Here is a 27669-nt window from a genome sequence, read left to right as displayed (position 1 = left end):
CAGTGAGTTAGTTGAATGCTTAGTATTCCCAAGAGACTACAATAAGCTTGACCTATCCATAGGCCACTCGCAACAGGGCTACGGAATAGGTCGTGGGTACCCCAATGGTGGCATAAACTCATAATGAAACATCAATTTAAGGTGTCAGATGAAGGAGAATATAAGAGAGACACGGTCGGAGACCCACCCCCAATAAAATTGGGAAAAAGGCACGAATGATGTTGATTAAGTATCAAAACCTATTTCGTATTTATATATCTATGGTTGAATCATCCTTTGTCTTACGATTTAAAAATAAAATAACAATGGGCGCTTCGCCGTCAGACAACATGCACCAGTCAAAATGTTAACATTTTATAAATAAAATATGAAATAATATTTCGAAACATGGCATATTCTGTAACCAATAACATACATTTAAAACTTCTATATTTTCAAACTGCATAACGATCCAATATGTAAGTAATTTTAAGAAAAAAAACTTGTAGTTATAACTAGGGGGTTTGAAGTACCTGCTTACTGAAAAAGCTTACGGATTTCTTTCCTCTGCCTAAAATAATTACGAAGATAAGATGGTGTATGTACTGCCTGCCTGTATCTATGATATAGACATGCATGCACACAGTACCAAATTACTTGCGTTAATATTTTTGGATGTTTCTCTACTCTGGGTCTGTCGTCTGGCTCGAAACTTGTTGAGCAATAAGTCATTTTATTCGCGCCTATATGCAAATACGAATGGACACTAAGAAAGTACCTAAAATAGGTAACAGTGAGATCTTATTGTATACGTGTGAGTTGTAGTGGCAGTGTAACACTCGGGCCCGAAGGCGCGGCATGGAGGGCGGGGGGCGACAATCGCGGCTGCTCAGCAGATTGCTCGGGAAACTGCGAGGTGACCACCACAAGTATACTCTGGACAAACGATACTCACTCACTTCTACCGTGTAAGTACTGCCTCCTTCACATAATCTTGGTAAAAAATCAGTGAAATGTGCTTGAGTTCATTAGGAATTCTTGCAGAAGACTATGGCAGCTGCCTTCCCACTTACTAGCCCGAGGCTCTAGCAAATATCTGCTCAAAACAATGGTGCCTACCACTTAATTTTTAACTTGTCACTGCTTTATCAAAACGAGGCTTTAGTACCTACAATTCTACATAGGTAGTAGGTACTGCATAGTTACTTAAAATAATGATAAGACATCTCTTCGTCTATCCAAATGTTAACGTTAAGCGCACATTCGCAGCAACGACTCCAAAGAGGTTCAACACTACGCTTCGTCGGCACGCGGCGGATCCAACAGCGTTTTTTACTTTAATATAAAGCCGTCGACTAACGAAGCCCTTCACGTGTCCAGCATGAGCGAGAGTACAGGCTGCAGCACCACCAATGAGGACGAAGACCTGGCCGAGGAGCCGCAGGTCTGCTGCCAACCCTCACAGAACGCCTCATCAGCTATCGATGATGACCAGTTCGGTGCTAACATTGATTTGAGGTAGGACCTGTCAACTTTTCGTTATGGGGCTCTTTGGGATTTCAGTCAGTGATAAATACCTAAAGATAGGTTGAAAAGAATTGGCGAAAACCACTAGAATTCGAATTTGCGTCGTGAGACCAACGATGATTAACGGATTTTCCGTCAGATCCAGTCTTAAGAGCAAGAAAGAGATAGTTAACCTTTTAGAAAACTTGACTTTCCTGCCGGCATTTTCCGTTACAGATATGGCGGACAATATTTAACACCAGAACAGCTGCCTGAGTTCTGTGATCAACTGCATCACTTGGTTGAAGTGATAAGAAATATACAGTCATACGCAAAAGTCACTGGAGAATACCCAAGGTGAATAAACTGACATGCCACATAGTCGTCTACTCTTTGGAGGGGAAAAGAGATATCTTGAAAATGAACTAGTACCTAGTGCTGTTACATAGCTCTAATTACGCAATACGCAGTGTTAGCGTAAGTACTTGAAGTTGTTACTTTCAAAAAGATGTAGACAGTACCTATGTTAGGTCAAACGCTATGTCTTCACCGTCTAGTGAGACTGCTCATTAGAGGTCCTGAGTCCTGTACCTTGATTGATAGTGATAAGTATATCATCGGTGTCAACCTACTTACTCTTAGGCCCAAGTTCATCCAAAACATTAACGTCAGTTGTGTTGTATTTTTTTAAAGTTAACAGCTGTCTTTAGAAAAACGGACATTTTTGTTGTCAGTGAATTTGGGTCTTAGTAGACTGATCCCACCTTGTCCTTCAAATCCCAGTGAACTAGAACGGCGGCTAGAACAAGAAGCGCGTGAGGTAGCCGCGCTGGCAGCAGAAGCACGCAACGCGCGCGAGGTGGTGGCGCGCGCGCGGGCGCAGCGCCGTGCTGTGCGCGCGCACAAGAAGCATCTCGTGTCGCATCTCGCTAGTCTGAGGGAATCTGGTTAGTTTACACATGTGGATAAGCTTAGGTATAGTAGGTACACCAATTTTAGTGCATCTGTTCCGATTTGAGGTTGAGGTAATCAAAACATCACCTTGATAACATTTAATTGTCTTAAAACGTTTTTGCTTTGTTTGTCATTTAGGTATAAGGTACAATTATTTGACCACAGCACCAAATGGGATAGTAAATTATTGTAGTGAGCTACAACTATCCAATTATATTATACTGGTTTCCAACCAACACGCCAGCACAGCGCGGTGACTGGGCACATCCTACCAAGTTGGGGAGGACTTCCATTCGAACCCATCGCCATCATTGATTGTGTTCCGATAACTTGGCCTTGCCCATAACAGTCCATAATTCACTATCCTTCCAAAGTTAAGTGAGCTACATATCGCAGAGGTGCGGGAGCTAGAGAGCACGGTGCGCCTGTCCGACAGGAAACTCTTCAAGAGCTGGGAGGCGCTCAAGGACTCCACCGACCCGGCAGCCTTCGAGCCTCTGCTTGATGAAATAAAGGTTAGTTTTATAGGACCTTATGTTCCTTCCCAAAAACTATGAATTGTCAAGTATTGTCCTGCTACTTCCAAGGACTGTCAGGCTTTGGAAATTGAGGCTTGAATGACAAATATTTTAATAGAATTTGGCATGTTTATGGCAACAAAGCAAACACCAATTGAAGAATTGTTAAAAACAAGACATAGCGAATTTTAGAATTCTCCGTAACCCAAGTTACAAACAGGGGCCCGATTCTCCTAAGTTAATAATGTCAAAATAGAATAGAAATCGAATCGCAATATGATCGCAATAGCAGTTTTAACCATATCGGGCATTCTGCTACTAATAAAAGACCAATCGTATTCGAATGACATTCGATTCGTTTGCGATTGGTCTGATATTTTGGTGATTTTGGTCTATACGGTAGTTTGCTGTACAATCATTTTGCAATCGTAAATCATTTGCAGACAAAATGATTCAATATTGAATGTCAGAAAAGGATAAAAACGTTTATTTCAAAGAAAAAATAGCGGAATGCCACATACGCTTCAATCGTAATCGAGTCGGGATTGGATCTCAGTCGATCCGAGTCGAACGTGAATCGTAGACCTAGCTCAGAGTTGAGTAGGTAGATTTCTTTACGAGAGTGGAGAGAGAAAATACCTTTCTGCGTCATCTTGCTAAGCCTATTGCATAAGTATTTTAGATGTTGAGCATGCTGAAAATGACCTCTATTGCGTAGAACAAACAAGCAGCGTTAGAGTGCCTGGTCCGTCTGGTGGATAGCAAACAGGCAGCACTGTCCCGCGCCGCGCCTCTGCCAACTCCACTCCCTCCGCCCGAGACACATGACAATGATGGTTTGTATATTGCTAGTTGGTGATTTCTGGTCTTAATTTTTTTTTTATTTCAACTTGGCTGCAAAACAGCAGTTTTCGAACGTCAGAAATTTTACAAAAGATGGGCCGCATAACGCCCACCCTTCACCACTTTCTATGTGTTTTTGATGGGAAGAAAAAGTGGCGCAACAAACTCCCCAGCAACCATTGGCAACATCCTATCCTTCGAAAGAGAGTGTTCAATCTTCAGCCAAAAACTTCTACTTTTGGCCATCATGAATTTCCCATCCCGGCCTGCAACGACCTTCAGTCTAGCACATTAGGGTAGCATTTACCGTAAAGGGGAAGTATAGCCAATCTAGTGGGGTGCAGAGTCCGGAACAACTGGTGCTTCGGGCGGTTCGGGCGCGCGTAAGAGGCACGAGGGACCGCGCCGGCCCTCCAAGCGCCGCCGCCGGGAGCCGCGCTCCGTGCCGCTGTCTGGCGAGCCCAGCCGACACGCACCGCCGCCACAGGTAACCTCATCGTAGCTAGTCAAGCTTTCGTGGTTATAAGCATCTTGTTCCCACGGGATGTGGGTGAAACCGATGGCAGAAGCTAGTTCTATATGTATAAGGAAGACAATCCTTGTTTAAGTTAGGAGAGCAAATAGTTAAAAGATTGCAAATGAGCACCTTCGTCTACCTGCCTTCTGACTACTTCTCATATATGGATTTTAGTTTCATACCATTGCCATGTACTTACTCAATTAATAGGTAGTAGGTACTGCAAGATATTTTCATTGAATCGCCTTGAGAACACTGTAGATATAGCGGTTATTACCTAGTTTCTGGTAAATTCGGACATCACAATTTGCCAATATAGTTGCACTAAACTTGCTACTTTGGCCACCTGATTTTAAATATCTTTAATATCAAACCTTAGATGTTGACATGTACAGCTAGAACCAGTTATAGCTGGAATTGTTTGATCTAACAGCTTTTTCTCCAATCAGGTTACCCTATATATCCAAGGAACAGAGAGCACATCACGCTACAGAGTCGGCAGCGCCGGCGCAGTCGCGCTCACGCCTCTGGAACTCCCCTCCGGAGGCAGCGTCAGAGATATACTGTTCTTCACCACTAACTGACTGTCTGACAATAAATATTTATGTATCGGATGGTTGCTGCTTTCATTTACAGTATTTGTTGGTGTTTTCCATCATTTTGACCTGGGTCCCTCTAAGAAAATGTTGTTACGAAGAATACATAGGGGTAGAACTTGGGGGAAGATAGGGGGAGTAGAAAAAGGGAGTATTTAGGAGAGAAGCTAAATAAGGGAGTTCATAAAAGAGTGTAGAGGAGTACATAAGAGAGTATAGATAGGGGCAGTACATAAGGGAGCATATCAACGACGGTATATACCTGTCGATCACTCAATAGTTCGTGAAATAATAGTGACGTCGCAAGTAAATTTTTGTTCCTAAGGAGAAATTCAGAAAAAATGCATGTTGCAGTTAATTGAGAATTCCAACAATTAATTGAAATCCTTATCTTTAGATAGGCTTGTAAATTACCAATTGAATTACGGAGATTGTACAGTCGTACAGCGAATTAAGTGATTTTCTGGTGTAGAAATTAACTGAGCATGAAATGTGAATTTATGTTCTTTGATTAACCTTGCGACAAGCATGACACATGTTGCTTTAATTAGTGTTATGTAGTATTAGTCCTTTGTTCCGACCCATTGTTATTGCTAGGTGAAGGAAGGTATTGCTTACAAACTTGCCTCTGCCCTAGATTAAATAAGATTAATTACTTATAAGACATCCTGGCAACCGAGTGTAAGCTGGTTGTCATGGTACGGAGGATTATGTTGTAAAAAGGGTAAATATACCTAGTATAAAGAAATAGGACCAGCGAATGTTACTTGTAAGATGAATTTGAGAATGGTCTTCCACACTGACACTTCTTTTTAAATGGTGTATCCTTCTTAAAGAACTTCAAAACCCTCTTAAAGGGATATTTTCAAGAGGGTGATGCATTCTATACATCAGTGACTGGTAGCCAAGAATCTTGCTAGTTTTAAAAGTTTAGAAGATGAAGATAATATCTGGTCTTTCGATTCAGACACATAAAAGTAAGAAAATCTCAATCACAAACACATTTACTTCCAAGTGTTTATTTTACAAAGATCACAATACGTTACGGACGTACGGTTTGTTACATTCGCACCCTGTCCTCGGTGTTACGCTAATACAAAACTAGGCCTTCTTTTCCTCTGCGGGCGCCGGGGTTTCGGCGGCCGGAGCTGCTGGGGCGGCGGCGGCGGCCACGGCTGCGGGGGCAGCTGGTGCGTCCGAACTCGGCGCTTCAGACTTAACCTGGAAGGGGAAATACTTTTTACCATAATTTTACTTAATTGTTTGTGTGGTGCTTGTACTGTGTCTGAGGTGAGATGAGGTGATAAGGTATGGTAATTGGGGGTAATCATGTGTCTTATGGATGATCGTATTTATTGTAGGTACCCTTTTGGGGAGTATCTTATGCATTTGTTAAGTGGCTATAGTGTGGAGTTCATTCGAAAGTTCAGACCTTTTTGTGATACAGGTTCGTCTCTGCTCATCACTTGCCTGAACAGCATTAGCTCATCCCTAGACTAATAAATAAAGGGCTTCCGCAATATTTGATGTTTGCGTAACTGCTTGTGTGATGAGTATGATGTGTCATAGTGATGATGATGATGATGACCTCCTAGCCGATTAATTGCTACGGTGTCTGTTCTCACATATGGAGATAAGCCAACTGCGCAGGACATATTATAATACACAAGCAATTGCGCAGACACAGGTGCACTCACTATTCCTTCACTTTCATAGTCCAATGGGACGGTAATCCGACACGACACGATCCGATGTATCAATCACCAACTTCCAAGCTCCGGGCTGCTTTGTGTAAGTTTCTTAACCCACAAAGCGGCCCGACCCGGGATTTGAAGGCGAGACCTCGTGCACAGCAGCCGTAACGTGCTTGCGACAGCTAGACCAACGTATCTATTGGGCAGTAGTTTAAATGTTTTTAAATTGTGTTGAAACTAACCTCAGCGGCTGCAGCGGCCGCTTCAGAGGTGGCTTCGGCGGGGGCTGCTGCAGGGGAGGACACGGCTGCAGGATCTTCCTTCTTCTCCTCCTCCGGCGCGGGCGCACCGTGGCTCATCTGTAATAATACATGATGTTATTGCGGGTGTTCTTGCGTGTACACGCCTAGTAGGTTCCTTGAAGCCCCGCAGACGTCTGGTTTCGAATATCAGAATCTCGAGGAGTGACGTTAAAAACACACTTTGATACTAACAAACAAGAATAGGTTCTCCTTGAGATGTGTCGGTAGTATTAGGTACCTATGTAATTTTTTGTAAAATCTACTAAGAGAGTAGAGGGATCAAGTTTCGCGGATAAAATATGAGGAAAGGACAGTTCGGTTTAAAATTGTTGAGAATCAACCCAATGGGATCAAAATTCACCAAAAGTCACCAGCTAGGTTCTCTAGAATTGAAGTGAGATTTGACACTCGACAGAAAATGAGATGACCCAACCCAAGATGGCAGGCTGAGGACTCGTTTAGAGGGTTTCAGCCTGAAGTACAACCAGGAATAGTTCCTTTGGTACTCACTTCTGTAGCCCCTAGCTTGCCCCCCGAAAGTACTTCAGCTAAAGCCTCGTTATTGTAACCAGTTTCGAGTTCATTTAGACCCTGGGTCTGTTGAATTGGTCCGCAAACAGAAAGGGGCAATTTAGATTCAAATATACTTAGATACCTACATTTCTTAGTTTTTTTGGGGTTGATTTATTTTTAATTGGGTGGAAATTTTTGAAGCGGTCTCATGAATATTGGTAAGAATGGCAAGAACGAAATTATTGTTTTGCCTGTGCATTGCGGCAGCAGAAATATTCGCTTAAACCTTAACTAAACTAATGAAATTTATATATAAATTACACTTGATTCTACTGATTATAAATATACGATCCTTGAGGGCCAATCTTCGGCGGATGCTGCATTTGCAGGGAAACTGCAGCTTTCCTACACAAGAAGACCATCAAATACTTATTAATTAAAACGGTTAAATACGAATTCTATTCTTTACTTTATAGATTAATTTAATTTCGAGAATGTGGTCCAAGTTACGGAAAAAACTAAGGTGACAATACTTTAAATAAATTTCGAATTAGATACGATCAACGCCTAAATTAGTTTAATGGGATGGATAGGTACAATACAACTGCCTATTCCTATGGAAATAAAGGTGATTAGATTATACTAGTGGGATCCTAAATCTACGAACGGAACACATTATTTCCCCCTGATCTGCAAATTCACTAAGATTCGATGCACTTGATGTTTTTTGGAGAACGCAACGAGGTAAAATTTTCAAAAACCTGATGATTTCTGTCCGAACACAAACTATTAAAACAATTAAGGACTGAATAAATCCTACCTGTACTGCCACGAAGGCGAACAAAGCGACAGCCACTAGAACCTTCATATTCACAAGCGTCCAACTTTATGTCAATAAAACTTGAAAAGTGTACGGCTTTAATTTATAACAGTGGCCGCGTAATCGCCGGGAAGATTGTAACCAAAATAACTATTATGATTCGTTCAATAATGAGCTCTGTTTATAAAACAAAGCTTGGCGGAACAATTAAAATCGCTATCGTTTTATGTGCTTGTTTCTAATTTGCCGCGCGTTCATGTTCAATATTGCTTTAGCCATGACGTGGCAGTGAAAGGCCTCCATGATTCCTTAGTTTCGGAGACTTTTAGGGATATTTTTTTGGCACTCTTGGACGTTGCTTGCTCTTCCAATCTTGTAATTAGAGTTAACTGGTTAATCACAAGCATCCTTTCCTATCGTATTTAATGATAAATGGAGTGTCCTAACTAAGAATATGTTCCCATTGCATATTGTTACACACTTCTGACGACTTTTGGATTCCAGGACCACAGTTGCTCTGGAACAAACTCACAGCTCTGGTCTAATTGATCCGATTCATGATGCGATGCGAGCTTTGGTTTGGCACTATAGTAGGATGAATTGCATTTGCATCTAGGGGTATTAAGTACCTATAAGTTATATCCTATATATGTTGCCTTTCTCCCAACTTAACTATTATGCACCTGCCAGATTTTCTGGCTTCAAACAAATGGTAAGTTGTTATTATTATTAGCCCGGACTTGATGACCGGGACTCACGCAGGACTTCATCATGTCATAGATGATCATTATGGTATGCAATAAAGTTATTGAGTATTGAGTATTGATCATTCATTACTTTATTGTTAGAGACTTAGCCAAGGTCTTCTTTACTAATGTAATAGAATTTTTTTTTTTGCTTCTTGTTTGTTGGTTTGTACCCTCAAGGCTCGGAAACAATTGAACCAATATGGAAAATTCTTTTACTGTTGAGGAGCTACGCTCTTAGCAAGTAACTTAGGCAATATTTTATATCGGTATAGGCTGCAGTATCAATGCTCAATCCTTCTCTGTGTGAGAGGAGGCCTATGCCCAGCAGTGGGACGATAAAAAGGCTGTAACAGAACAGGCAGTAGTTCCCCCGTGATGCGGGTGAAACAGCGGGAAAGTAGCTAGTTTGACACACTTCGAGTTTTCTACCGGACTAAGTACATAAAAATTGCTGGTCGCTTTAGTATAATATAAACCTATTTATATTAGACATTCCATTATGCAAGTCATTATATTTTAAACAATAACATGAAAGGTAACGTGTAGTAGGTACCTATCTTCCGAGGAGACACGTTAGAAGAATGCAGGTTTAATTTATCCATATTTTAAAATAATAATAGCCATCCTACAAATCAATGAAAACTTAAGATTTTTCCATGCACACCATAGTGATTAGATGTACGACAATCTTACACGTGTTTTAATTTTACCTTTATCAATTTCATGGCTACCTGACTTGTAATTTCTTGGTTAATTCATTAATGGAACTAGCTCCAAGATCATCGGCGTCTTCTTAGGTTAGGCGTGCTCTTGAAAGATAATGTTGCAGTTTCTACTAATTAAATGATGTCTTACTATTGTTTATTTTATTTGTTAATTTTGTTCTAATATTGCTTTTTTACAGGAAGTTATCTCTGTTTTTAGGCATGGTAGTATAAATAACATAGACCCCATGGATGCAGTAACGGACTATAAGCGCGTATGGCGTAAGCGCAATAAGTGTTAGTTTAATGTAATTCAATAAGTGTTCAAAACAGTTTCAATAAATTATATTGAATTAGCTAAATAATATTTAATTTAATTTATAAGGCTATTGAATGTTTTACAATTGTGTTGTTGATGTTGATGTTAATTTTTAAAATTTTCATGTATACTTTTAGTAGATTTACTTAAAAAACTGAAATAATTAAGCAAATATAAAAAGTAGAAACAATTTGTCGCTGCGTATGGTGCGTGTATCCGAATGTACATACTGTCAGTCTACGTTCCGTTCACATCATAGCATACGAGTTACGAAAATTTAGCTTTTCAATATCCCAATATATTATTCATTTTGTATATGAAAGGGGAAATTGTTATAATTTAGATATGCTGACTAAAAAAAACCTGCACTATTATTAGTGCATGAAGCTTCGTTATTGAAGAGTGACTATTGTGACATTCGGAACGTAGATGAAAACCTTGAGACGTTGGCATTTCTGGCATTTCTAGGGACACGGTATCGAAGCAAAAGTATCGATACCGTACTCATGAGTAGAATCGATAACAAAGTATCGTACTCATTAAAGTATCGAAATAAAAGTATCGATACTTCAAGGTATCGAGTACTTTTTAGATCAAAATTTGCTAGGTCAATATCAGTTAGTAAATAATGTCAGTTTTACTTCAGTTCAGCAGGACATAAAAACAAATGGTATTTGTACCTACACAAATTTAATAGAATAATAGAAAAATGGAAAATAGAATGAATGAAACAAATCGAAAATGTAGCAAAAGGAAACAATATTAAGGTGAGGTATACTAAAAACTAGCAGTGTCCCACGGTTTCACCCGCGTAGTAGATTAAAGTTCCCATTCCTCCTCCGTAGAGTCACTTAAAAATAGAAGTTTGTTGAGCCTTTTTGGAGATAAGAGATAAGAGATGAATCGTTCTGAAGGTACTGACGTCGCAGTGATTGATATATATTCATTCTCGTGCCAATTAATATAATTTTGGGAAAACTACTTTCATATCTTCCCATTGTTTTAAGGGATCTACTGAAAGTGGCGAAACCTGTGCTGATAAGTAGTAGCTTAATTCATCCTTCATTTCAGGCTGTGATGAAGAACTTGCTTTATTATTCTGTTTTTTAGTGTGTGCCAACTTCTTATGGTGGCTCCAGAAATCAAATGTCGTTTCTTTTTTTAAGACAGAGTGTCTTAAAAAATTTCAACGAGTGAGCTAGAAAGCGCTGTTAAATTAAATTCTTCATTCGATACGATACCTGGGAAAAAGTACTTATTGAGTAAAAGTATCGACTGCAAAGTATCGAGTACAAAAGTATCGGTATCGAACTGGAATGTACTCGATACCACAAAGCATCGATACTTTTTTCGTGTCCCTAGGCATTTCGTTGGCTCTCGTTTGGCAGATGGGAAAAATGAATTGATCGAAAAGAAAAATCTTTGCCAGGATTATTCTGAATGATGTCATTTGAGTGATCTGCGATCGATAAAAAGTATTAGTTTTGTTTGTTTGTAATATATTTTAGTTAGAAAAATGGCTTCGCGTGGTGGTGTTATGGTGACTGGTACGAACGGTGCCGATTTCGAACACAGAGAGAAAATAGCAGCACAATATCAGATTAGGTACGTAATTTGGCTTATTTACAAGTATTTAAGGCCGTACGGAAGAATTTAATTGTGTGTCGAATGTAAGCTTGATCTGCAGTTGATATATTTTTTCGACCAAGTTCCGTCAAATTATTTTTAGACAAAAGCAGTCGATAGCGAATTATGTTTCGCGCCAATTATTTGAAAAGGCTCGCACATTAGTCAATTACATATAAATAACTCGTATGTTTATCTTGCCATGTGGAATAATAACAAAAATTGGAGATAATTCAACTCTTCATGTTCCCTCAGTCAAATCAAAACATTGCAAGTTTCTTAGTTTTAAACACTGCTTATGTTATATCTATCCTATATCTGATAACGATAAGCTTATTGTACTCAATTTTCTCTATCAAGAATTACCATATGGAACCATCTGATGTGTCAATTAGCATTCTGTATGTAAGTAGAGAAAGTAGGTAGGTAGTTACCCTTCAAAACATACAGAAGGTTGTGCAACTATGCAGCTGCCTCATTAAATTTTACAGCTTCCATTTCCTAATAACATTAGCCAAAAACTAAGGAGAAATTTTACAGTGGCCATAAAGTAAGATTAATGTTTCAATCAGTGTAACTTATGGTTATTGGGTATTTTCTGACAGTCATAACTTTAAAATGTAAATCTGAGTTAATTAAAGAGAAGAAGATATATTAATTTTTTTATTAACCATCTAAACTCCATAACTATTTTTCAGGAAAATATGAGCATTTATCAAACTTTGTGGTTTTACATCTACATTTAACTGAACAGCCAAAATCAATGGTTAAAAAACCATTTCCCATACAGACAAATCTTCAAATCAACCTATATGGTGACCAAATACATAAACCATTATTAATATAAAGGACTAGCTTTTACTAATAGCTTCATACCATTAACCAAGATGTCCAGATAAAATATGACTTAGTTATTGGTGAAGCACCACACTATCTCTGAACCATACTACAGCTCAACAGTTAAAACAACAATTAAAATTACCTTGAAAGCATAAAAAGCCAGAAATATTTTGAGACTGCAATATAATTAAGGATAAAACTAAAAGGCAATTGTAATATTTTCCAGTGCTCTAAACAAGTCTCGTCTGAAGTATTGCGTGTTCTTCCACCACATCATGTTCCTGGTGATGCTGGCCAAGCTCTCCGCAGACATACTGGACAAACTCGACATATTCATACTGGAGATTGAAGAACTGCAGATTCCACAGGTAACCATTAACTATTACTATTTACCTTATAAGTGTAGTTGATGTGATGTTAAAACATCCACACGGAGCTCAATTATTGAGTGATTATTTATTACATAAACATTTAAATATGACCACCAAAGAGATTAACCAAACAATATGATAAAGATCATGAGTAGGCACTGGGTGCAGGCTGCTTCCTTGGTTGGAAGCAGCCTGCACCCAGTGGTTCTTTGGAAATCAATGAGTGATAATGGTGAACAAATAAATTCATATTTTTTTAGCGAAACAAGATTGGCTATGTCAGGAGATTCATTTCCATTCAGTAATTAAAATCCTTTTTGGCAAGAACAACTTTCAATCTGCATCTTCAATATTATACTTACCTACTGTACATTTGTGCATACTAAAAACTTATAATTCTTTCCCTAAATTCCAGCCCCTCTGGTGGGAATACATATGGTGCCTATCCCTGCTTCTCTCGTTCCTGGGTCTATCAGCGATCAAACGTAACAACATCCGTCAGCTCAGACGGTACATATACGGCATCACAGCGCTAGGCTTCGGTCCGTTACTGTACTGTGTGTTATACTACTGTGGGGATGTGTGGAGGTATCTGACGATGGACGAGGATGAGGATGACAGCAGTGAGGTGGACATTGAGCTCTGGCAGGTAGGTGTAAGTTGGATTTTTTAGTTAGTGATTGGTTTTTTATGTGTGGCTTATTATGTTGCTTAATGGAGTTTGCACCTTTAAAAATGTGCAAAATTATTTTTTATTGAGAATTGAGATTCCAGTTAAATGCTAAAACTGATATTGTCAATGTGTTTGCTTTTTAACATGGATGCTAAAGTTTTTATAAATTGATGATGATTGATGTCCTCCTAGCCGATTATCGGTTAAGGCGGCTATTCATATGTAGTGAGATAAGCCAACTGCGCAGGACAGATTATAGTGCACAAGTATTTACTTGGACACAAGCGCACTCACTATTTCTTTACTCTGCGCTCGATGGGATGGCAATCTGCTTAAAATATCTGCTTAATTATAATTCCTATATATGATGAAAATATTTTTGGCCCATTTACTTATTATAAGAATGACAAACCTCCCCACTCACAGATATTTAATGATTACTTAAGTAACTCCTTAGTGACGGAATGTCATACAAATCCTTCACTAAGGGATGGCTTAAGTAACCATTAAATGTCTCTGGGTGGGGAGGAAAGACTTTTATTTACTATTAAAACTGTCAAAGAAGTTAGCTACACATACAAACACAATAAATTGTTATCAAAGTTTATTTTATGTTTCTACTTTCCAGGGCTACCCCTACGGTCTCCTGTGGTACGCGTTCGTGCTGCTGGCATCGCAGATCCACTTCTTCCAGCTGTACTTCTCCTACAACCTGCTGAAGGCGTGGCGTGCCAGGGGGGCGCTGAGGAAAGCCGACTAGACTCCACAGACAGGTCCGCTTTCCTCTGACCACTGCCCAAGTGAATGTCAGCGTCTATGGAAATAGTTGTGAGGTGAAACCGAAATAGTTATATTGTTAAGAACTGAATTTTAGAAGGATTTGTTACATGACAAACTGGGGTTAAACTTGTTGTAGATCATTTGACGTTTTTATAGCACAAAAATATTATGTTGATGTTCTTGTTGGTTAATATTGCTTATTTGAAGTTGGCCATTTGACGCCTCGAGCATGTGCTTTAGTGCATTTTGACTATCATGAAGTCAATAATAGCTAACTTCAGACAAGTAATAAAGTGCTGGACAAGACCTGTTATTATTATTATCACGTAATACCTAGTGGTTGTTATTGTGATTCCTGGAGAGAATCTAATATTATGGACCCATGTAGCTAAAACATTCAACTAAATTGCCGTAAAATTAAAAATGTCGTAATCTACTCGACATTTGAATGATTTTTGGCCGTCCATTTATAATACTCTAAATAATTTAAGCCTTTGACTATATTTTACTTCGACAAGTTATTTTTTGTAGTATTTATTCTGTTCACCTGTATTTAGATAATATATTCGATAAAACTACACTACACATTTGTGTTCCGATATGGAAATGTACTTAAATACTTTTAAATTGGTTATCATTAAAAGACAATAGCCTATTGTTTAGATAGATTGACGTTTGAACGCGCTCGTGTTTTCAATAAATAAATAATTTATTTCATTAACATAACATTATATAAATACACGACATAATATGGGCTTATTATGTCATCCAAGTAGATAATTTTGTGAAATATACGTTGAAAAAGTTACTTTGTGATAAATTGATCAAAATCCAACAAAGTGATGCATTTTTCAACGCAGCATTTCATTTAACGCAATAACAATTGTGCAATGTATTAAGTATTTAAGGAAAGAAAATGTAATTCAATGTCTATTTTAGATATTTGGTAGTTTTTTTATAGTCATAGATTTGAAGCGCAAATGACATTTTGATGACGACTGGGTTTTACTCAATTTTTGTATGGTTGTGTTTTAACGCCCCAATAATAATAGTAGAATATAAATGCAACAGAAAATTAAGTGTAATCCAGTCGAAAATATATTTTTCAATCCATATTTAACATACTCAGCACTGTAAATAAATACTTACATTGATGTTCTAGATTCTAGAACGTAATTTGAAATTAAACGAACCGTTTGGTGTATTCAAAATGGCGGCTTTTATCAAGATGGCGGGTAAAAAGCTAAATAAAAGTAGTGCAAAAATTTGACTGAATACATAGTTGAATTTTACATAGTTTTAAACAAAGTTACTTATGCTAAGAGTAAGTGTGAAGCGACGTTATTTATTAGTTACAATATTATTTTATAACTATAGTTCGGCCATTCAGAGAATGCGTTCCTGACACGTCGCGATTGAACTGACGACGTAACTTTGCAATGGCGTTGCAGTTACGATAAAAATATTTTTGCTGGTTGTTTACCGTTTTAACAATTGAGGAGCATTAAAACAACATTATTATATCAATAATCAATGAATGTTATAATTTTGTGCCAAACTGAGTGTCAAATAACTTGGTAAACAATATTTTTCTAAATCTATACTGCGCTATTACAAGGTTATGTCAGCGGTTTATATTTTGTAGTGCTGTGCTAAAAATAACAGGCAAGTATCGTAATCTGTTCTTATACAGTTATAATATAAAATAATACGTTTTGATTTTCTTTTTAAGAATTGGAAAATAATGGACTATAAGACTTAATTATAACGTTTATGAAATATAAAAATAAAACTATGACCAAACCGCATTTTTATACTTAGATTAAAAATGGTAACCCCAAATGGCGTTATGGGCCGCCATTTTGTGACGCTAAAACAGTCGTCCGTTGTCGTTTCGTGCGCATAGACCACGTTTTTCAAGTGTTTTCGATCTGTTTTTATTTGATTACCCGGCTTTTGTTAGACCGAGATATCAGGATTGATTCTGTTATTGATAATAATATAATTATACATGTAGGCGAAGATGATGATGAAGACACCACCTCCTCAAGCAAATCGGAGTCTGATTAATATTCTGTTCGCACATTCAATTCAATGTACTTGTAACAAAGAATAAATAAAACAATTTTATTATATGAATATTACCTTTTTTTGGTTTCCACTTAAATAACTAAAATATAAAACAAATGATTCCGCCAATTTAAAACGAAAATAATCTTAAAATAATGCGGCGGTTCATTTTGAAGGAACGGTAACGAACTCAGTGTTATGTTGTGCCCATCACTAGTCGTGACTAACTGATAGGTGTCAGGAACGCATTCTCTGAACGGCCGAAGTATAAGATGGTAGACAATTGAGGTGCCACGATAGAATGAGTTTTTTTTTTTAAATAAAATATTTAAACGAATGTTACCATATAATATGCATATTCTAAATTATTAATAGTCTTGAACTTTGCGTTTAAAATGCATTACGTCTTGTCAGATAAAATTAATGGGAGATTATCTTCTGTTATCAACGGCACCAATAATTATGGCACGACAATTAATCAAAATATAACATTCTTTTATACGTAAATTATTGATTACGATTTTTTCTCGAAAAGAGATTTTTGTGGCCCTTACATTACTAAAGATTAATTTTAAACGCAAAGTATCGACAATCGGCCTACCAGACACAATGTATAAAAGTGTAAGGATGTAAATAAACAATATTATTACGTTTCAGTTCAATTTATAATAGATTTAAGTGTTTGTTTGTTTTCAAAGTTTTCCCTTGGTCTATTTGTTTTTTAATAATAAAACATTTTGTAAAATTATTGTGTATCTTTTCACGGTAAGGCATCATTACAGCCCTTCTATCTTCATCCTAATTTTATTTGGGTCGGCGCAGCATGTTTATTTCTTTCACACTTCTATCTGCCGTCATCCCACAAGTAAAACTTTTTCACGCTAATTTGATGTAGTATTTTTGACATAGCATGCCATTTAGATATTACTATTTATTATACATCATCAATCACTATCAATAATGCTTCGATTCAAAATGTAATCATCTTGTTTTTAACATTTCATGCTCAACACTAGGCTGTCGAATGTTGTAATTGATTATAGTTCGGCCATTCAGAGAATGCGTTCCTGACACGTCGCGATTGAACTGACGACGTAACTTTGCAATGGCGTTGCAGTTACGATAAAAATATTTTTGCTGGTTGTTTACCGTTTTAACAATTGAGGAGCATTAAAACAACATTATTATATCAATAATCAATGAATGTAGTTACGTCGTCAGTTCAATCGCGACGTGTCAGGAACGCATTCTCTGAATGGCCGAACTTTTATAAACATAATTGCACCTACACAAATAATATGGTATTTAGACCTCAATATAACCGATAAAATAAGCTCGATATCGCTTCAGTAATCTGTCATTTCATTCACACAATTATTTAAGTATAATAAATAACATAATTATGTGATTAGAACTAGGGATTATGTACATTAATTGGAAATAGTTTAGATCTTATCAGTTTATCTCAAATGTCTGGTGGAATATTACTTTTTCACCTCAGTAGCTCAAAGATGCAGTTTTTTCTGATTTAAAACAGAAAAATGACCTTGTTAGTTCACAAGTTCATGTCAAAAACTGTCTGTTGTTACGAGAGGGTTATACAAACAAAGACTTATTAGGTATATAAATAAAATACCATGATAAGAGTTATTCGGCAAAGGTTTTAAAAAAATATAAATATCCATGGTTCCAGAAAGCCAACCAACCCAAACATATAATTATTCCCGCAATCCTCAAGATGTTGAGTCATAAAATATCCGAAGGAAAGACTAGACAAGAGATGATTTTCAGGCTACCATATACCTACTAGCCCATCTGCCCATCTTATGCCATCGGACACATCTCTTCATAACCAGCGCAGGTCTCTGTTGGCAGTTATTCAGGTAGGTATAATTCTGAACTCTGCTGTATTAAAAAAATATGAACACAATAGAGAGAAACTCTCTGCCGCTCACAGCTCAATATAAGACCAATCGTATCCCAATGACATTCGATTGGTTTGCGATTGGTCTGCCATTTGGCGTATACGGTTATTTGCTCTACAATCATCTTAATTAAAATTAGTAGAATCGATTCTACTAATTAATTAACAGGAGGTTAGAGATTAACGATATTCGATTGCTTCCTCAAATATATGCTCTAATCTTTTCTCAACTTTTCGGTCGTGCCACACTCAGCATGCGTGCTCATGTTCAGCTGCAATCATAATAGATGTTACCTACAATTAGCACTTAGGTAGGTACTGATACTTACCGATACCTTCACAGCCACTTGGATTATATTCACCGATGCGTGAAGCTCACTCGATCGTAATCCCCTTAATCAGATGTCTCGTAAGCTTTTATTCAATTTAATCAAAATTCCTACTTAGTGACGTCACAACACTAGAATTAACTTGTTTTTCTTGTAGAATGAAACAGCATGATTAAACTTATCAATCAAGTTAAAACATAATTATTTTGGAGAATTTGAAGATGTTTTGTTTCCTATAAGCAATTATCTGCTAGATTATGGATCAATCAATCAAGAATGATCGTTGATAATGCTGCTAATCAGTGTCACATGACTTTGGCATGAAAGCGATGGATGGGTGTGGAACAATAAATATTAATCTTCAAATAAAAGTACGTAGATAGGCTGCTATAATCCGATCAACTCATTACCGGTGGGGTCTTTGATAAGGATCCCCGATTGATAAAATGAGCCTACCCCAATTGGCCAAACTTTTTAAATATTCTTCTTACGACACAAACAATCGTCCTTATTGGAATTGTATAATTAAGTAGGTATAGGTACTTAATTATGTTTGACTTTGGGGTGCCTACTATGGCATCGTGGAGGCGTGAGGGACAAAGCGACCTGAGAGCTGACTGGTGGATGGTTTTGAAGTTTCAGCTTAATACAGAAGGGCATTGGATTAGGTGTATGCATAAAGTAAATATATGTGGTTTTATAGTCTTTGGGTGTATGTCACCTACAGAATCAGCATGAGTTTTGTAGCAGAACGAGGCATTACTTGCAATAATAAGGCTTTAAACAAGGAGTCTGTATCAAAACAAGCACCTAGTTACCTACTTGCTTAATATATGAAATCGTTGGTACCTACCTAACACATAGTAGGTACACGATTTCGTTTCGTTAGTTACCTAACTGTAGAATCAATTTTGAAGAAGTGATCACTTAATGATCAATTCATTAGATATAATTAGATATCTGTAGGTAGGGCTGCCATCTCGAATTTCACCAAACCCGGACAAACATTAAAAAAACCCGGACATTTGGCGTAAATCGCATTTTTTCCCCGAAGGAGTACGATTTTTTTAAACAAAATAATACCTAATTTGTAATCCATTTACTATTAACACATACTTAAATCCAATGAGGTGCTTCCTTACATGAAAAGTGTCCGGGTTTTCCCCGGACACTTCTTGAAACCCCGCCCGGACGGCCCCCGGACGGCCTCCAAACGAGGACAAATCCGGGGAAACCCGGACGGATGGCAGCCCTATCTGTAGGTATCTTAATCCGCACTGCAGTCTTATAATGATCCTAGTCTATCCTAAGACGGATGTCACCTAAATAAACAAAGTCGTAGGTATTTTACTATTCTACTATCAGACTGACTGGCTAATCGATCAACGCCTAGCTGGCTGATACTGCTGAGTAGGTATAGAAGATAGAAGCATTGTTCTTCCGGTGAAGTAAGACCGAAGTAGTAAAACGGCTCCATACATCTAATATAGAATTGGAAAGCGTTTCATAAAGCGTTTAAGGAAATTTTAAAAAGAACTCTTCGTTGTATTTACACTTCGACGTACATATAACTTACTAACGAGAGCTGATACAAGAGCCTAAAAGCGGTAGTAAGTGGTGGACACTGTGAGTAATTAAAAAACCGGCCAGGTGCGAGTCGGACACGCGCACGAAGGGTTCCGTACCATTATTTATAAAATTTATGAGCAAAAATGTCACGTTTGTTGTATGGGGAAGCCCCCCAAAATATTTATTTTATTCTAGTTTTCAGTATTTGTTGTTACCTATAGCGATAACAGAAATACATCATCTGTGAAAATTTCAACTCTCTAACTATCACGGTTCATGAGATACAGCCTGGTGACAGACGGACGGACGGATGGGCGGATAGACAGAGGACCGAAAACAATAGGGTCCCGTTTTACCCTTTGGGTAAGGAACCCTAAAAATTAAAGCCCTTTCTCTTAGAATATATGTAAGATCTGTAGAAAGACCTACTCTGATCGCTATAAGTAGGCTATTTCATGGTATGTTATGATAGATAAGAGTTACTGGGCAGCTAAAGTGATTTACCCACGTCAGCGTGCTGCGCCGAGGTTGGCGGTCCCGCGGATCTCTTGTTGTTTAACTTCTAAGAAACGGTTTGAACCTCCTTAAATTTAGATTTTCCTCCTTAGATTTTAAAGAAAAATTGAATAATCAATTAGGACATAATTCGATCATTGCAGCAGATTGAGAATAAAATAGGTGGTTGAATGTAACTGAAGTTATTTCTAAAAGGCAGAAATCAAACAACAAAACTAGCGGGCAGTCTCAACATTTAATCATCGCTATGCCGTCGTCATTCTTCGTCAGCTATATGCACTTCATCATCAGACCCCTCGTCGGCAGTGGGCGGGCTGCCGGCGTCTGCGGAGTCAGGAGTTGTGCGCCTCCACTTCGCGCGACGGTTCTGGAACCATGTTTTTACCTGATGAAGGAAAGTTTTCGATTTAGTAATGAAAATAAGTTAAACGAGAACATTAATAGAGAGAAAACTTTGGATGGAGCATGCAATCGATTTGTGACAGATTGCTATGAAAGTTAGTCAGGTCAAGACTGCAAATAGTCTGTTGCAACCTTTACTCTGGTTGCTTAAAGTTCATAACGCTCCAGGATCAAAATGTATTCAAATAAGTCTTTTCGTATGAATTTTAGATGCAATTGCCAAAACGGTGGACGAACTGAGTTTCTTTACAGACAACAACATTACCTCCTGGTTTTAGCCACTGAAGAATCGAAAAGAAAACCTTATACTAAACAATCACAAACGTCAACTAAAGCCTATGGTACATAGACATTAAGAAAAACTAAGCCACTTTACCTGTCTATCGCTAAGCCTCAGCGTGCTGGCCAGCGCTCGTCTCTCATCAGGACTGAGGTACTTGCTGGCGCTGAACCTTCGCTCCAGCGCTCCGGTCTGCGCCACCGTGAACCGCACCTGCCCCCCCTTCCGTCTGCCCCCCAATCCCCACCAGGGATTGCAGCAGCCGGGCGGTACTGAGAAAGAAACAAGAACAATTAATGTCAAAGTTTGTGACGCACAAAATAGATTAGCAAATATACATAAAAAGACAGCAAACATTGTAATAAAAAGATAAAGAATAGATTTAATTTGATTATTGTATTGAAAAGTTTGTCATAGCCCTAAAAATACTTTTTGCGAAGTTAAGGTGATCAGTGTAATTTTGTCTCTTGCCAATAGATGGCGTTACTATGAACTAAATATACGAAAGTGAAATGCTTCATGTAACTATGAGTATATGTATAGGAGGCTATATGGTAGCCATGGTAGGAATGTATAAGAATTACATATTATTTAGCAATGTAGTTTTTCTATTAGGCAGGTTTTCATTGATCTCTTCGGTTTTTAACGGGGCTATACGTACCTACTCCTTTGTAAATTACAGTTGAAAGGACATCGGAAGTTAAAACCGTTACCTAATGATGATATCTATGGTCGGTAAAATTAATTGATAAATATTAATTAGGCAACCATAGTTACCTTTCTGGTTTTGGTAGCTATATTCAGTTATTAAATACTTCTAATATATTTTTGTTTTTCTTCAAAAATACGGAAACTTTAATCCGTAAACAAGTAGTTGTTAATCTATAATCCAGTAAATTAGAGCAATACGATGATAACAACGCCTAATTCTGTCTTGTTTCCATAAAAAACAATTTCCAATAGTTAGTATTAACAGATAAAAATATTCGATAAGCAGATAATCGGTTGGAACTGTTTTTTTCAACTAATAATAACCAATATTGTAATCGATCGATTAGATACGTAATCGATATACGATGTGTATTTTTTTAATTGGAACAGATATTTAGTGTTGATATAACAGATAGATATTAATAATTTGATAGCGTTGATAATTTAATCTTAGTGTTAAGGAACTTGTGTGCACACCCATTAGGGCTAATGCACACAATGCAGTTGGTTGCGAAGGTTAGGAACGCCGTATTGACCCGGTATCCCATATTTATTACGACAAACTGACGGCTAACGACTGAACAAATTGGCCCTTAGTATTAATCGCACCTTTTTATCTGAAGGATTAGGTAAAGCCAAATCCAATCATTCGGAAGGTGTATCAATATTTTTTTATACACCACATCAAAAAAAGCTAATTAGATATATGATTTAGCAAACTGTTCGATTTAAATTAAAACTCTGAGATGATTTTTGCCTCATGCAAGGCATTTTATTATCTTTCAGAACTTTTAAATATACCTGAAATATGAGTCTTTGGTTCGAATCAGTTGTGTGCATAACCCCTTATAGTTATCAATTTATTTCATCAATTATTAGCAGTAATAAATGCATATTGGTATGATATGATAATTTTGTAAAGGTAGTTGCATGACAATATACCTACTTTATGAGTAAGAAAGTTACAATTCCAAGCTTTATGATTTCACACTGTAAAAATGTTTATCGTACCTAGTTTATTCAATGACTAATAATAACAATTTTGATAATCTTTCGATTACTAGTAATCTTTACATGTAGGTAAATAAAGTCAAAATGTAGAAATCCGATTCACGTGATGTGTTAGGGTTTTCCGAATTTTCAGTATCAAAATATCTTTGAAGAATTAGTGACAGAACAATTGATCAAACCATATTGAAGGTTAGTTTTTATGGCTGACGATAACGGCAGAATTATTTGATATTTTTGCAGATTTCGTTTAGAAATAATTAATCAACTAAGGCAATCGGCAAACAGGCAATGTCTAAGTACCTATATCTACGAGTATCTATGGCATGGCTATTACTTCGGACAAAGGATCAGCATGGCCATCCAACGAGGTAATGCTGCCAGCCTCCCAGGTCCCAGTCGACAGCGATGGGGATGAATTTTTTGACGCGTTTTAGGTGTAGTTAATTTTTTTTTGTTTTATTTAGGCACTTAAATGAAAGAAGAGATACAGTACACAGTAGTAGAGAAACACCGAAAGTTAACCTAACATTTAAAAAGTCGATATCGTGATTAAAGTCCAAGCATCCACTGTTACTTAGAAAAGATTTTGCTGATTCAGGTAAACTACCTTGTTGGATCAATGATTACTGATTTATCAAATCTTATAATTACTTAGCTCAAAAATAATCTCAGCAGATATAATATTAGATCGATCATGTGACTACAATCTCTTACGTACAAGCATCATTATTACGCTTTTAACTACTTTCTTATCTTTGTTTAATACAGGAAGAATCCATTCATAAATAACTGGTTTTTATTTACTTATCGGACATAACGAAATAACAGGAAAAATTAATCAGAAATATATATTTTTTTACCTGAAGTTGTAGAAAGATAGAGTTATCCTATCTATGCGAAATTATTGAGGTAAATCATATAATAATTATTTATCATATTTTCTGATCGACATAGTGCAAAAGATAAAAAACGTCATCTGTGTAACAATCCTCCAACATTCACATTTTTGCTTCTTAGCGACCTATTGTTAGGCTATTTTGTGTGGTTTCATAAATGTGGCAGTTGATATCATTGCTTTACTAATTATCCATTTGTTACATATTTACTTTCTGATAAATTTTAGCTACAACTAACACTAGAAGAACTAACAACGATTTGTACTCAGGCATCGGTGAAAACATGAATATTGCACATGGAGTGTAGAGTGCCGCTGGAGAAGTTTTCATTTCAAAGATACAAATATCCGAATGAAAACCTAGTCCTTTTTGGAGAATCGGTTAAAACCATCCTGCTCAAACTGAAAATAATTTTGGTATAGGGGCAAGAGGAAGATAGAAGTGGAACCATGGGGAACAAAATGACTAGCGGCGATGTCATAATGCAAAAGCTCGAAAGAAAGTAGCCCGCCACCATGCGGGTGTTCGGGGGATGTGGAACGCTACTTGAACCTGCCTATGTTTTAAAACCAGTCTTTAACAGATGTATCAAGGAACGCCTCGTTACTTTAATAGTAACTGATTGTGCTAATTGTATGGAATTTCCCGACAACACTCAGGCGTCTTATTCTAGTTTTCACTAATTGTTGTTATGGCGGCAGCAGAAATACATCATGTGTGAACATTTCTACTAGCTAGCTATCATTGTTCACGAGATAAAGCTTGCTGGCAAACGGATGTCATTTTTGGTAGAAACACAAAGAATGTTTTTTGGCTGATTGCTACCGAAGCCGCAATTATTGGAAGAAAAATAATTAGGTAGGTAATTGAAGTGTCAAGTTTTTAAATATTTAGCAAATAAAACTGATAATGGTATTGATACACGTACTAGATTACATTAATTATGGCGGATTTAAGGTGAAAGCACCGACTTTACGACCGGATTATTGTTGTTTGTTACAGATTTTGATAATTTTAATTACATTATGATTTTTATTACACTGCAGTATTTGATAAAAGAATTAATTTAAACGAGAGGTGCTGTATGCACCAATCGATAATCAATAAAATCGTACTTGTAATTTCGTATCTCAGATAGCAGGTAGGGTAGGTATGTACACTGACAGTTTTATGTATTAACTATCCTCGGTTCATTTCAATTATAAAAGCTATAAGTATACATTATATGAGAGAACATAGATTGCGCGAGTGTCTGCGTAAGCGCCTGTCGTATTTTCCGATGGTTTGTCTCAGTTGATTGTCTACCTATATGCTAATTCAATATTTTTTTGTTTATGTAAATATTATTTTTTTGTTAGAGGCCTGTTTATTTAGAGTAAGATGGAATAGAATATTGACACCCTGCGAACAAATGACTTTACAAAATCAATTGATTGACATAAGCTTATTGACCAATCAATTTTGGAGATCACACATATTATAATCAATGAAATGTCATATCAGAATCATTAGATTAGGGACTTTTACACCCATTTTAAATGAGATAACATTTTTTTGGTTTCTAGTTAACAATTGGTACCCTAAAAGTAACCATCAGGGCTGGACCCGGTTGCTAACGGTAACTGCATAGACTTTTCCCAACAAAGTTAAGGCCGGCTTCAAATCTAACCACCAGAGGCATCTGAGTACCAGTGTTTTACAGAGTTACCTGGTCAAACTGACACTAAATCTGGTTGTCAGACTTTGTGGCTTCTGACTACCCGTAATGACTGCCAAAGAAATTCGAAAGACAGCTGGGACCAAACAATTTAACGTGGCTCGAGTTACCCCGGTAACTAAATTGAAAAGGTCAAATAGACAGTTGTTAAATGTGGCACCACAGCCAACTGCATTCGTATAGACATAGTAGTCCACCCGAATATAGTTTGTAAAAGGCTCGGCAAATGATGATGAAATATTTGGGTATCCCAGAGATAATCCTTTATAGCAGCGCCTCAGGTTTGTGACTGTGCAGTTTCCAGAAGCCCATCGGTTATTAGTATTATTTCTTGTAGGGTCTTTTAACAGCTGATGTCATAGTCTAAATTGTAATGATATTGGTTCTGTTTGTCATGTAGAAAGGCACGACGAATGTGTTGCTACTGACGTGGCGATACGAGGCGACGTTACAAAAATAATTGATGAACACAATATTGCTGTAATTAATTCCGATGAAAAAGATAAATCTACTGATATCTAGTAAATAAATTCTTTTAAGCAGCTTCAAGTAACATAAATACCGATTGAGATATTACGATGATGATTATGTCAAGATAAACTAATCCCGCGTTACGATGAATAGCTTAATTTGCTAATCAATCAAGAAAATCAATCTTGTCTTTACTAAAGAAATTAAGATAACAATTGCTTTTGTTTTATCCAGAGTAAGTGGAAGGAAACAAATGGACAATAATAACAGACAATACAATATATTATTATATAGTCGTTAAAGATTAACACGAGATTAGGATAAGATAACAAATGACGCGAGTAAGGTGATTCAATATGAATAATTCACGTCTTAATGTCCGTCGTTATCGATGATAATCGATATTATAATCGATTTTTATTTGTTTTCCTTTATGTACACAATCGATAAGTCGTTTGTTGCTTGACTATCTGAGTAAAAAGTCACATGACTTACTGTAAGTACCTTTTGAATTGGCGTGAACTTACCTCTGTCAAATCCATAGGCTTGTCGTATAGTGAATGGGTGTGGAACAAATCTGTTGGCAGCTAGTTGAGTCCTTAGGATCTGACTACTATTTAGCATCGGTTCACTGTAGTAACTGAAGGGCGGCCTCTCTAGGAACCCTGGGCCCTCCTTCCCTCTGTACTGCGGCCAGTTTACTGTGGAGGACAAGGGAGGGATGTTGGCTTTGATCGGCGTCGGGTACAAGGGGTAGGTGTTCCGTCTGTTTTCCAAATTAACTTTAATCGAATCGATTTCCTTAGGCACGTCATAGGTTACATCAACTTTAGCATCTATCGCAGGTTTTTCTATCGCCGGTTCTTCGATTTTAGTTACCTCCTGTACCTTGGAGACCTCTACTGGCTTGACGCCATTACACTTGAGTGGCAGGGTGGGCTCGTGGCTCAGGTTCTTGTAAGGTTTCTGCTTAACATCCTTCAGTATATCCTCGATGAGGAACGATCTCTTCTGCTTGCACGCGCACATGATGGCGGCTTGATTAGCACTGCCGAATTTTATCAGTTGTGTAGTTATCAATACAAGCACGGTAATTGATAGCTACTTATTTAATGGACACGTATAATCTGTGTGTCGATTAAAATGTTCGCGTATCGTTGAAGGCACTTTGGAATATTTTTTCTAGGGTGTCATGTGAGGATTAGCTCAGATAGCGTCGATAATGTATGTTCGCGTAATCTGTGACTTGTTGAAAGCATTGTAATTAGCCTGCGAGTGGATGAGCTGTCAAGCTTTAATGGGCGTCGGGGAAACGGTTATTGTTTTATTTTCTGTATGAATATTTTTTATTCAATGAACATTGCCATGGTAAGTTAAATTATAAAATGCTGCTCAACTGTCAGGAGCGAGCTGAAAATCAGTGAAAATGATGTGTAGTAGGAGACTCATCTCCTGCCTTGTCATTCTGT

At 37.3% G+C, this 27669-nt stretch overlaps 4 protein-coding genes across 6 annotated transcripts; 2 read left to right on the top strand and 2 right to left on the bottom strand.

The window, feature by feature from the left end:
* The first annotated feature begins 712 nt into the window (after window positions 1–712).
* On the top strand, window positions 713–4931 carry LOC124640892. Its single transcript, XM_047178852.1, has 8 exons — window positions 713–947; window positions 1249–1497; window positions 1723–1842; window positions 2269–2432; window positions 2836–2954; window positions 3676–3793; window positions 4145–4287; window positions 4767–4931. The coding sequence occupies exons 1-8, from the start codon at window positions 838–840 to the stop codon at window positions 4899–4901; spliced, it is 1158 nt and encodes a 385-aa protein (XP_047034808.1). The 5' UTR covers window positions 713–837; the 3' UTR covers window positions 4902–4931.
* Window positions 4932–5916: 985 nt separating this feature from the next.
* On the bottom strand, window positions 5917–9955 carry LOC124640887 (outer membrane protein H.8-like). Of its 2 annotated transcripts, none has more exons than XM_047178842.1 (3): window positions 9702–9955; window positions 6850–6966; window positions 5917–6134 (listed from the first exon to the last, which is right to left on the bottom strand). In XM_047178842.1, the coding sequence occupies exons 1-3, from the start codon at window positions 9714–9716 to the stop codon at window positions 6015–6017; spliced, it is 252 nt and encodes an 83-aa protein (XP_047034798.1). In that variant the 5' UTR covers window positions 9717–9955; the 3' UTR covers window positions 5917–6014. The 2 variants fall into 2 exon arrangements, with proteins under 2 accessions (XP_047034798.1, XP_047034797.1); XM_047178841.1 differs by lacking the exon at window positions 9702–9955 and adding an exon at window positions 8243–8388.
* Window positions 9956–11381: 1426 nt separating this feature from the next.
* LOC124640858 (protein jagunal) lies at window positions 11382–17119 on the top strand. 2 transcript variants are annotated; one of them, XM_047178794.1, is made up of 5 exons: window positions 11382–11619; window positions 12707–12848; window positions 13267–13500; window positions 14153–15677; window positions 16644–17119. In XM_047178794.1, exons 1-4 carry the CDS (start codon window positions 11531–11533, stop codon window positions 14282–14284), a joined length of 597 nt encoding a protein of 198 aa, XP_047034750.1. In that variant the 5' UTR covers window positions 11382–11530; the 3' UTR covers window positions 14285–15677; window positions 16644–17119. The 2 variants fall into 2 exon arrangements, with proteins under 2 accessions (XP_047034750.1, XP_047034749.1); XM_047178793.1 differs by lacking the exon at window positions 16644–17119 and having other exon boundaries at window positions 13267–13506; window positions 14153–15442.
* A 3809-nt stretch (window positions 17120–20928) lies between these two features.
* On the bottom strand, window positions 20929–27282 carry LOC124640985 (homeobox protein DBX1-A-like). Its single transcript, XM_047178984.1, has 3 exons — window positions 26728–27282; window positions 21491–21666; window positions 20929–21097 (listed from the first exon to the last, which is right to left on the bottom strand). Exons 1-3 carry the CDS (start codon window positions 27227–27229, stop codon window positions 20969–20971), a joined length of 807 nt encoding a protein of 268 aa, XP_047034940.1. The 5' UTR covers window positions 27230–27282; the 3' UTR covers window positions 20929–20968.
* Window positions 27283–27669: the final 387 nt, after the last annotated feature.

Source organism: Helicoverpa zea, chromosome 21 (assembly GCF_022581195.2).
Source record: "Helicoverpa zea isolate HzStark_Cry1AcR chromosome 21, ilHelZeax1.1, whole genome shotgun sequence".
Lineage (NCBI taxonomy): Eukaryota > Metazoa > Arthropoda > Insecta > Lepidoptera > Noctuidae > Helicoverpa > Helicoverpa zea.
Note: the sequence above shows the minus strand (reverse complement) of the source record. Positions and strands in the feature narration are given on the sequence as shown.

Bases quoted from the DNA above. Each gene is read 5' to 3' on its own strand.
- LOC124640858 (XM_047178793.1), top strand. From the start codon at position 11,531: ATGGCTTCGCGTGGTGGTGTTATGGTGACTGGTACGAACGGTGCCGAT. The intron at 11,620-12,706 runs GTACGTAATTTG...AATATTTTCCAG, and splicing joins GCAGCACAATATCAGATTAG to TGCTCTAAACAAGTCTCGTC. The intron at 12,849-13,266 runs GTAACCATTAAC...CCTAAATTCCAG, and splicing joins AAGAACTGCAGATTCCACAG to CCCCTCTGGTGGGAATACAT.
- LOC124640892 (XM_047178852.1), top strand. From the start codon at position 838: ATGGAGGGCGGGGGGCGACAATCGCGGCTGCTCAGCAGATTGCTCGGG. The intron at 1,498-1,722 runs GTAGGACCTGTC...TTTCCGTTACAG, and splicing joins GGTGCTAACATTGATTTGAG to ATATGGCGGACAATATTTAA. The intron at 2,955-3,675 runs GTTAGTTTTATA...TCTATTGCGTAG, and splicing joins CTCTGCTTGATGAAATAAAG to AACAAACAAGCAGCGTTAGA.
- LOC124640887 (XM_047178841.1), bottom strand. From the start codon at position 8,290: ATGAAGGTTCTAGTGGCTGTCGCTTTGTTCGCCTTCGTGGCAGTACAG. The intron at 6,967-8,242 runs GTAGGATTTATT...GTATTATTACAG, and splicing joins TCGCCTTCGTGGCAGTACAG to ATGAGCCACGGTGCGCCCGC. The intron at 6,135-6,849 runs GTTAGTTTCAAC...TTCCCCTTCCAG, and splicing joins CGGCCGCTGCAGCCGCTGAG to GTTAAGTCTGAAGCGCCGAG.
- LOC124640985 (XM_047178984.1), bottom strand. From the start codon at position 27,229: ATGTGCGCGTGCAAGCAGAAGAGATCGTTCCTCATCGAGGATATACTG. The intron at 21,667-26,727 runs GTAAGTTCACGC...TTTCTTTCTCAG, and splicing joins AGCCTATGGATTTGACAGAG to TACCGCCCGGCTGCTGCAAT. The intron at 21,098-21,490 runs GTAAAGTGGCTT...TTCCTTCATCAG, and splicing joins TGAGGCTTAGCGATAGACAG to GTAAAAACATGGTTCCAGAA.